The sequence below is a fragment of the Erinaceus europaeus genome, chromosome 9 (assembly GCF_950295315.1).
Source record: "Erinaceus europaeus chromosome 9, mEriEur2.1, whole genome shotgun sequence".
NCBI classification, from domain to species: Eukaryota; Metazoa; Chordata; class Mammalia; order Eulipotyphla; family Erinaceidae; genus Erinaceus; species Erinaceus europaeus.
Genome location: NC_080170.1, coordinates 50224044 through 50234534, shown reverse-complemented (window position 1 = coordinate 50234534; position 10491 = coordinate 50224044). Strand labels below are relative to the sequence as shown.

Sequence of the window (10491 nt, the reverse complement as noted above, 5' to 3'; positions counted from 1 at the left end):
TCACTTTTTGTCCAAACAGCAATTTCTATATTCAATGTTGTTTGTTTGCCTCCAGGGTTACTGCTGGGGCTCGGTGCTCGCACTATGAATCCACTGCTCCTGGAGGCCATTTTTCCCCCTTTTTATTGCCTTGGTTGTTTATCGGTGTTGTTACTATTGTTGTCGTTGTTCTTGAATAGGACAGGGAGAAATTGAGGTGGGGAAAAAGAACAGGGGTAAAGAAACATAAGACACCTGCAGACCTGCTTCACCACTTGTGAAGACTCACTCCCCTGCAGGTGTGGAGCTGGGGGCTTGAACTGGGATCCTTCCACCTGTACTTGCGCTTTGCGCCACGTGCACTTAACCCGCTGCTGCGCTACCGCCCAACCCCCTATTCAGTGCTTTATACCACCGTAATTTTTTAATTAACTATTATTGGATAGAGACAGAAATTGAGAAGGGAGGGGTGATAGAGAGGGAGAGACAGACACCTGCAGCCCTATTTCACCACTTGTGAAACATCTTCCCTGAAGGTGGGGACCAGGGGCTTGAACCTGGGTCCTTGCATGCTGTAATGTGAACACTTAGCCAGGCGTGCCACCAAACTAACCTCCAATCTGTCTCTTTCTCAATGCAACATCTTCAGTGTGGAATCTGGGACAAATGGTACTTTTTAAGACTTTCAAATTTCGGACTGTGATTTGGTAGCACACACTGTGCCCTTGATCATGCTGGTATGTGACAAGATCTGGCTTCAGATTTTAGGAATGGATCAGAGGGCACAAGATACATTATTTAGAGAATACTTTATTAGTTTTCTGTAATCAAACCCATGTAGATAAGACCTTACATATTTAATACAGTGTGTTACCCCTGTACAAATGGAAAAAAATTGTTTAATGTTTCTAGACCAACATGGCTGTTAGTCTTTGTACAGTGCCAACCCAACACGGTGCAACTGGGAGACTTTTTCCAAAGTTACAGCACAGCTGAAGTTTTCAAAAATTCAAATTATATATATATGTATATATTTATTTATATAAAAAGACCAATAGCAGTATGTTATGCATCAATAGCAGCCAACAGCTTTTCCAGGTTCTGCAGTCATCTGAACAAAATTAGACATCCAGCACACTCCATTTAAAGAGAGAGTGAGAGAGAATGAGAGAGAGAGAAAGAGGGGGGGGGGGATCCCAGAAAAGAGCAAAGTTCTGTTACTGTTGTGGTACCTGGCACCATTAAAGAAAAAAAGTCTTCTCAATCAGTCATCATTTGGAAAAAAAACATTCTAGAATAACATCATTAAAAACAGCTGTGATAAAGCACGGTCACCACTACGTATAATAAAGCAGGTACAAGGTATTTTACATTCACAGAGGTATGATACAGTACAGTCCTACACCTATAATACTAGAGGATACAATTCAAAAGGCATTATTTGAGACTTGATTCTACTTTTCCAGCAGAGGGCCCAAAGGATGGCATGACACAACTCTGTTGAATAAATGCACCTTCTCTGAAGAGGATTTCCTTTAATTATTGGCATGGCTCTAGGTACTCACTGTTTTTCATGGACAATAACTAAAAACCATTAAACAAACAAACAAACAAAAACAAACCACACACACATACAAAACAACCATTGGATTCATACAAAGATGACCGAGTGAGTGCAGGCAAGCAAGACCCAACTTAACTAGCATTTCACCCAATCTGTCCTGTGTGAACTGAATGGTAAGAGCTCCATGGAAGGGAGGAGATACCAAGTAGCACTTCAAAGCTCTGGGCCACAACCCAAACAGAGCTTCTTTCAATCTGAAGCAGGAGTCACACATGCCCACGTGGCTATGTTCAAGGACTTGAACACTGAGAATTCATCACTGCAGCACTCATCCAGGGAGGAGGGGAGATCAGTCACCATACTTTGATTGTGTTCCACTCAATCACCATGTTACAAAAATATCAAGCTGCCATAATAAAAAGTAAGGCTCTTCTAGCCAGCACCATCTGCAGCTCTTCACGCCATGCCTACAAATGCTATGGAGCCAAAGAACATAAGAGAGCCAAGAAATCACATCTGATGGGCTAGCTGGGACTCCCGCTGTGCAGGCTGCGCTATTTCTTTCTCTGTGCTGTCATTTTGCTCTTATTTCTATTTCGGCTAGCCACAAGACAAGCTCCAGACTATATGCACTTAGAGAAGGCGTGCACACACTGTGTGAAATCTGAAGATACACTGCCATCCATAGAATGTATGTGATCAAGTAGTGGAAGCTGGGCAAAGCCTCACTGCCTTGGTGCAGCATCTGTGTGTCAGTGTCCCTTGTGAATCTCCAAGCTCTGCTTAGGATGTCAGACCATTTGACCCCTTTGGCCACTGGCATTATCTGACATCACATTATTCTCCCTCTTTCCCCTCGCCCTACCCTCACCCCCTGCAAGAGATCACAGCCTTTAAGATTTTGTTTCTTCGGTTTTGATGGCCTGAGGTTTGATTGGTCCAGTCCTAACAGGCTTGGTGGCTATGGTGGGTGTAGGGGGTGGCTTTTCTTCTACTTTTTCCTGACACACACCTGTAGGGTCAGTCAGTGTTTCAGGTTTACTTGTATCACTGTCCACTTTCTGGGCTTTGCCTCCTATCTGTTTGCTCTGTTGTTGTTCAGAGAAGAACCGTTGCGTGGACTGAAGAACCTCTGCTCTTTGCTTTGCCTTAAAAAATGAGAAACAATAACTGAAAATGCTGACGTACTGACACAGCCTGTCAATCAATTCCAGTTTAAATTCTTTTACAAATCACAAATGAGTATTCCTTGCATCTTGGCCCAAACCAAAATACCTCGTTGATTGCTCAGATTTTAATGGACAGATTTCCCCCCCCCCTATCTTTGAAAATATTCAATCTTGATTTTTTTTAAACATTTGAAAGTATAAGACCTCCTCCCACCACATTTTCAAAGTTTGCCCTCAAAAATAATAAGAGTAATTGTTGCTAGTTCATATCTTCTCTGGACAAAGCTTATTAATATTAAGTTGTACTTAGGGAACCTGCTTGCAAATTGGAAGACATTTAAGTAACAAAACTTCTAGTCATCAATATGTGGTCTATAATAAAATGAAAAGGAAGCACTTATATTGTGGCATTACCAACACCTAGGACCAAAGGTCTTGTGGCTGAATCCTCTTCCCACAGCTCTCTTCTGCAGGGGAAGAGCACCAGAAATTAGTAACTACAACTTCACTCCATCACTATGCTCTGATAGCTCCTACCACATCCTGAGCTGGTAAAAACAGTTTTCTAGTTTCACTGATTATGTGACCCCAAGAATATACTTACGGCAATCTGTAAATTATATAGCTACAACATACACAAACCTAACTTTCTACATCTCCTCACATAATGGAAGCCCTTCGTGTTCTACACTATCCAAAGATATGAAGTGGTCTTCAAAAGGTCTGCATTCTCCCCACCCCACGATGATCAATAAGCCCTAATGTCATTTCAAACATGGGAACATATGAAAATCAAGTGTAAAGTAACCAGAAGTAGAAACCAGGGCCAAATAGCATCCAAAGTGCTTTCATATTTACTAATTCTCAACAGTTATGAAAAAAAGGAAGTTCTAGGCATATAGCTTTATTGAAAGTAGGTAGTAATTTCAAATAAGTGTTCCACTGCAGAGCAGTCTGTAAATTTGATAAACTTGGGATCAGAAACAAGGAATAGCCCAGAAAGAAACTTTAGCTAGTCCTACCAATTCTCCAACAGGACCATTATAAACCTATCTCTAATTGCAAGGAAAGCATCACTGCAGTATCTGAATGCAGCAAGCTTTTCTTTTATTCTAGCCTGACCTAATATGCAATCAACAGATGGGCATTATTATTATGACCTTCAAAGTACACTCTGAGTAAAATAAGTAAATTGTTTCAGTTTATAAAAACTGTCCCCACACAGACTCTTAAAGGCACTCTTCTGCGTTAGCAAACTTGACATGTAACAGTGCCTTTTAGCATGAAGGATCCCAAAGTGCTTTTCTGAGTGTTTCATCTACCTGCACACTTTTGTGAAATACAGTCACTACAGGTACCGAACTAAGTGGCAGGTAAAAATGGATAGGATTAACAGTTTAACAAGAAACTACCTGGATGACTGATAATGGGAAGAAAAATCAAGGTAGGTAACATGCCATACCCATCCCAGAGATTTGATATTACCATGGTTTCTATTTTGGGATAGAGATGGGGGTGAGGTGGGTAGAAAAACAAAGGAAAACAAAACAAAATGGGAAAGCCTATAAGTAGGTAATATTACTTTTCTGCTTTCATTAAAAAAAAAAAAAGCCAGCAGCTAAACTCAGATTCCCTCAAGTATTTTGCAAGCAATTACTTTGGCCAGAGTTTAAAATGTTAAATTTGTGTGCTCACTACAGTTGTAAAATTAAAATAATAATAATAATACTAAAAAGGATGCAGGAAAGGGAAAAAAATAAAATAAAATAAACAAAAAGGAACAAATACAAGCGACCAGTTTGGTTGTATCTGCGGAGACATGAATGCCTGGATGTTCAGTTATAGTCCAGAGGCACTGTCAGACATGGTTCAGAGACAGAGCTGTGCTCTGCTGGCTGTGAACACTGTACTAACCTTCATGTCTTGTTCAGCCTTCAACGCAGCCTGGGCCTGATTACCTCTGACTCCAGACAGTGATCCACAAGGACCCCTGGCTACATGTGGCAAACGAGCATGGCTCATGAGGCCTGTGGTCAGCGGAGGCATCTGACTGGCCAATGCCATGGGTGGCCTCTGAACAGGCGCTGGGAAGGTGTTAGTATGTGGGGCTCTTACCAATGGAGGGACCAGGTTAGGCTGAGAGAGAATCTGAGTGAAAAAAACAAAACATACAACATCGAACTGTTAAAAAAAAAAAAAAAAAAAAAAAAAAAAAACCTGGCAGCTAGAACTGGTTGGCTTATCCCAGAGAACATCTGTGCCCATTTTGCAAGTGAATGGTGTGTGGATTTGTGCCATTTCACTATGGGGACCAAGGAAAAGGAGGCCATGCTTGGAGAACTAACAGAAAACCAGACAAAGCATGCGATGGCACTTTGGTTAATTCTAGAATTTGAGGTACATTTTCTGAAGGGGAAACAGGAAGGCTATTAATCAGGATATTTTTTAAAAATAAATTACCACAGAAAAGGCACACACCTCGATCAAACATATTCTGAATTAAGAAAGATACTAATTTAAAAAATGTTTTCTCAGGAAGCAATTTTAGTTTTATAAGAGTTCTCATTAATTTCAATTATTTCAGTATGATCAACAAATGGAAGAGAAGCCAGCATTTACATATAAACTAAGCATTTTTGGAAACTATTTCTCAAGTATAGTCCTTAAACTTTTATTTATTTTTAATCCAGAAAACTGTAAGCACTGGGACCCTTCTCTGAAAAGTCAACTTCTTCAAAAAGATAAAACGAAGTGGGACTGAAATAAAAACTCAGAGCTGTGTGGGGAATCTTTTGAGTATTTCTATTGTCTGCTACAGAACTACACAGTTACTATCCATGTCTAATTAAAAAGTACAGAGACTATATTTGAATACAACTTCACTGTTAAGAGTAGTTTCTTATTAAAAACTGTGCTTTTGAACTGATCAACATATGGGAAGATTATAAAATCAGAGAATTAGCCAGATTAGCAATTGTTTGCAGTTAAATAATACTCATTTCTCACTTGTATCTGCCCACCTGGGGTGCAAACTGTGTAGGAAATGGTTGTGTCATTCTCACAGTGGCAGGGGCTGACTGGAACTGCTTCTGATAGACAATGCTGTTCATTTTGCTGGACTGGCTGTTCGGACTTGTGGAAGTAGCCCTTGGAGAGAAGCCATCACTGGTCAGTACGGTAATGCCACAGAAACTCTACTAGATTTTTAGAGACATCGCTCTGAGTAGATTCATCATATTTAGTAACTGATGGAAATTTACCAAACATTACAGCAGGAGAGACTCTGAAGGGGCAGAGGTGAAAAAAGGCTACTAGCTAGACTTAGTCTTCATAAAACAATTTTCTAAAATACAGTAAATGCAATTATAATAATAAAAACTTAACATCTTACACAAAGCTACCTGTGTCATTGTGTTTAACATAGGACTGGTAACACTTGATGCATCTAGCAAGTAGGCGTTTATTTGGGAAGTTTGTAAGTAAAGTAAAATGCCCAAGTTACCGGAAGGGGCTAGATGTTGATGTGCTGCTTCTACCACTGATTGGAGGGGTGCCTGGTTTTATGTCAATGCCACTTCCAAAAGCTTTTAGTTCCATTTCAGACATCTGAAAACATAAAATAAATGTAAAATTCCTCCAGTTCCACAAGTGAGACGCTATGGTGAATATCCTATATATGAATACAAATCACACTAGATTTATAATACCATGTAATTAGGGCCAAATTTGTGGCTAAGAAGTCTAAGGAACTAAGTAAATTAAATTATTTCACAGTAATTGTGAATTCTTTGTTAACAGGCAAACAACAGGAGGGGCCAAAGCATGAAAGGAGATGATTTAAAATAACAGGAACTGAGATTTTGTCCAGAGGATAAAATGAATGCAGTTTTTTTTTTTCTTTTTTGCTTCCAGGATTATTGCTGGGGCTCAGTGCCTGCACTATGAATCCACTGTTCCAAGTGGCCAATTTCCCCATTAAAAAAAAAAAAAATTATTCCCTTTTGTTGCCCTTGTTGTATTATTGTTGTTGTTACTGATGTTGGATAGGACAGAGGGAATGGAGAGAGGAGGGGAAGACAGAGAGGGGGAGAGAAAGATAAGACACCTCCAGACCCTGCAGGTGGGGGTGGCGCTTGAACTGGGATCCTTATGCCAGGCAATCCCCTTGCATTTTAAACTACCTCCCAATTCCCCCATTTTTTATTGGATAGGACAGAGAGAAATTGAGAGGGGGAGGGGAAGTAGAAAGGGAGAAAGAGACTTGTAGACTGTTGGTCTGCTTCTAATACCCCTTCTGTTTTGATCATCAAGTTAGGTTAGGCTTGCTTGCATTGCTTAATGCTGTCATCTATTTACATAATCATTGTTTTGTTTGAGACCCACATTGGTTTAATCCCCACTGGTTTGAACTCTTTTTCCACTCCGCCCCCTCTCCTAGTCACATCCTGTTTTCCACCGTTTAGTGTGCTTTTTCCTTCTCCACCCCCTATCCTTCTATTTCCTTTCCAACCTGACACTTCCACCTCAGCAGATATAAAGGACAGGATATATAAAGGACAGGATTTTTTAATGAATAGAGATTAGGTTGACTGCTCTGCATTCCCGCTCATCAATAAAGACTGAACTGCACTCCTAGCTCAGCCATGAGTCCCTGGTCGTCTTGTCTCCCACCTATGAAGCTAGCCTGGCATTTGGCATCCACCGGCAGCAGACCTGCTTTACCTTTGGTGAGACAAACCCTCTGCAGGTGGGGAACTGAGGGCTTGAAACAGGATTCTTATGTAGGTCTTTGTGCTTCATAATATGAGTGCTGCTGCCCAGCCCCCAAATAAATGAATGCTTTCTTAGAGCCTACACAGCTATACAGATATTTAAACACGTGGCCTTAAGTTCTCAAAGCAGCAATACAAGTTCTCTCTACTTACTTTCCCTGTGGTTGCAATCATGCTGTGCTGTGTTCCAGCAGGGATCAATCCTCTGAAGGGCTGGCTTACTTGTCCAGGACGACTAAGGCTTTGAGCCTGTGCTTGGGGAGTTGTATGCTGTAATGGGGGCTGGAGAGTCTGTGGCAATGCAATTAATGGTTGTCCCGTGGATCCAAAATTAGGCAAAGAAAGTTGAGATGCTGGCAAAGGTACTGTAACCTAGAAGAAAGGAAAAGAAAATAGCAATCTGCTTATGCTGGTATGTGTCTAAATATATCCTTATAACTGTACACACAACTTTTCAAATACTTTTATGGGGAGATTATTTCATATAGATACACAACTCTATCCACATGGTGTTTTACTTACAGCTATCTGAATTAATTCATAAAACAAAAAACAGCAAAGCATTAAGATTACAATTTAACAGTGTAGTTAAAGTTTGCAAATGCAAATTTCTAGTTCAGGTCTACTCAAAACAGGGTTTTATAGGAAAAATGATCTTCTAGTTTTCATAAGCAGTATTCAATATCAATAGCACAATACACTTTTTTATTACCTATGTTCATAGCAGTATAATTTATAATAGCCAAAACCTGGAAGCAACCCAGGTGTCCAACAACAGATAAGAGGCTGAGCAAGTTGTAGTATACATACTCAGTGGAATACTACTCAGCTATTAAAAATGAATTAACCACTCCTCTACCTTTTGTTCCAGTCACAGTTTTACTGGACTGGATGAGATCCTCCCACAATGGGGAAGACAATTTATTTGACTGAACTCACCAATTCACATGATAAGCCACACTTTCAGCCCATCTTGGATGGAGCTTGAAGGAATCATGTTAAGTGAGATAAGTCAGAAACAGAAGGATGAATATGGGATGATTTCACTCATAGGCAGAAGTTGAAAAACAAGATCAGAAGAGGAAACACTAAGCAGAATTTGGGCTGGAGTTGGTGTATTGCATCAAAGTAAAAGATTCTGGGCTGGGGGTAAGGATTCAGGTCCTGGAACATGATGGCAGAGGAGGACCTAGTGAGGGCTATACTGCTATATGGAAAACTGGGAAATATTATGCATGTACAAACTACTGTATTTACTGTCTACTGTAAACATTAATCTCCCAATAAAGAAATTATTTACAGTGTCATACTTTGCCACAGTGGTAATGTTTATTTTGATTTCATTTGCCTCTAGTTTGAATGGGTAAAGCACAATGGTTTTTAAACTTCATTTTCATCGAAAACTTTGTAAAAGTAAGATTACATGAAAACTTACTTTAAAAAACCATGTTAATGGAATTGGTTAAAGTGGGGTTGGGAGGGGAATCAGGTGGTAGTGCAGTGGGTAAAGCACAGGTGGCGCAAAGCCCAAGGACTGGAGTAAGGATCCAGGTTTGAGCCCCCAGCTCCCCACCTGCAGGGGAGTTGCTTAGGTGGCGAAGCAGGTCTGCAGGTGTCTATTTTTCATTGCCCCCTCTATCTTTGCCTCCTCTCTCCATTTCTCTCTGTCCTATCCAACAACAATAATAATTACAACAATAAAACAATAAGGGCAACATAAGGGAATAAACAAAAATTATAAAAAAAAAGTGGGGTTGGGAGAAGGGAGGTGTGGAATAAAGTCTATTTTACTCTGAGCCACCTTGTTCTGATTCCTGAGAACAGTTTGAAAATCACTTCACCAGGCCCCATTTTCATCCTACTTAAATTTCTAAATGTTAGTAGTACTAGTAATAATAGTAATAATAAAGAAAATTGAGGAAATTTACCATGCCATAGTTTACCTGCTGGAGAGCACTCGGAGACTGGGCAGGGTTATAAAAATTTGTTTGACCAGGCTGTTGCACTTGTCCAGAATAAAGATTAGAAGCCTGGGTAAGATTTGCTCTAGCCTAGAAAAAAAAATGTGTAAGAAAACAACAGTAAGATTGAAACAATCTCCAAGTGACTGAAAATATTAGTTTTAATTAGATCTTTGCTTTTGCTGTATTATTATTTATTAACCAGAGCACTGTTCTGCTCTGGCTTATGATGATTGAACCTGGTATTTGATGGAGCCTCAGGGATGAGAGTCTGTTTGCATAGCCATTATGGTATCTACCCCTGCCCTTGCCCCTGTATTATCTTTCAACATTATTTTTCCTTTAAAGTAATTTCTTTAAATAATCAGCTACTTAGGGATGCAAGGATAGTGTTAGTCCAGCCAGTAGCTGCCTTACCTGGAGTAGGTGTGTGTCAATCAGTTGGGAACCTCCTAGCCCTGATGCCTGACCCAGCTGGTGCTCATACAATATAGGTATAGGTTGAGTATTTGATGTTTGCTGAAAGGCAAGTCCTGACTGTGCCTTGGCAAGTTCCTGGTGTTGGACAGCTGGGAAGTTATGGATGGCAGTGCCAGAAAGGACTACAGATGGCTGGGATAGGCTGCTTTGCATAAAGGCTGGCTGAGATCTATGAAAGTATGAAAGAAAAAAAAGGTTTCACTTAGGAGTTAATTTTATATGAAAGTGGTAAGTACCTCAAATATTCAAGTATTCAAATCAGCACAGAAATCCAGAAGTCATGGTACAGACCATGTTAAGTCACTGGGGAAGCTTGGAACTAAATAATTATTATATATAAGTATAGTTCAATAAAGTTTCTCTACTTTTCTAGCTTTAAAGATAACATGAGTAAATTTTTGGGAAAAAAAAAAAAGTGCCTTGCAGAACTCCCATCTTCTGCACCCCATAGAGATCTCTGGTCCATACTTCCCAGTGGGTAAAGAACAGGGAACTTTCCAATGGAAGGGGTGGGATATGCAACTCTGGTGGTGGGAATTGTACCCCTCTTATCCTACAATTTTGTC

General features: G+C 40.1%; 1 protein-coding gene across 10 annotated transcripts in view; it reads right to left on the bottom strand.

The window, feature by feature from the left end:
- Positions 1–773: 773 nt before the first annotated feature.
- PRRC2C (proline rich coiled-coil 2C) overlaps positions 774–10491 on the bottom strand; it is an 86477-nt gene continuing 76759 nt past the window's right edge. For 2 of the 10 annotated variants that reach the window (XM_016189151.2, XM_016189152.2), the window contains exons 29-35: positions 9863–10094; positions 9413–9535; positions 7638–7856; positions 6215–6318; positions 5733–5859; positions 4627–4860; positions 774–2691 (exon numbers count right to left, since the gene is read on the bottom strand). In XM_016189151.2, the coding sequence (XP_016044637.2) occupies positions 2437–2691; positions 4627–4860; positions 5733–5859; positions 6215–6318; positions 7638–7856; positions 9413–9535; positions 9863–10094 (1294 nt within the window). In that variant the 3' untranslated portion in view covers positions 774–2436. Of the gene's footprint in view, positions 2692–3126; positions 3180–4626; positions 4861–5732; positions 5860–6214; positions 6319–7637; positions 7857–9412; positions 9536–9862; positions 10095–10491 lie in introns of all 10 variants that reach the window. The other 8 variants (XM_016189153.2, XM_016189154.2, XM_007525198.3 and 5 more) reach the window with 6 other exon arrangements.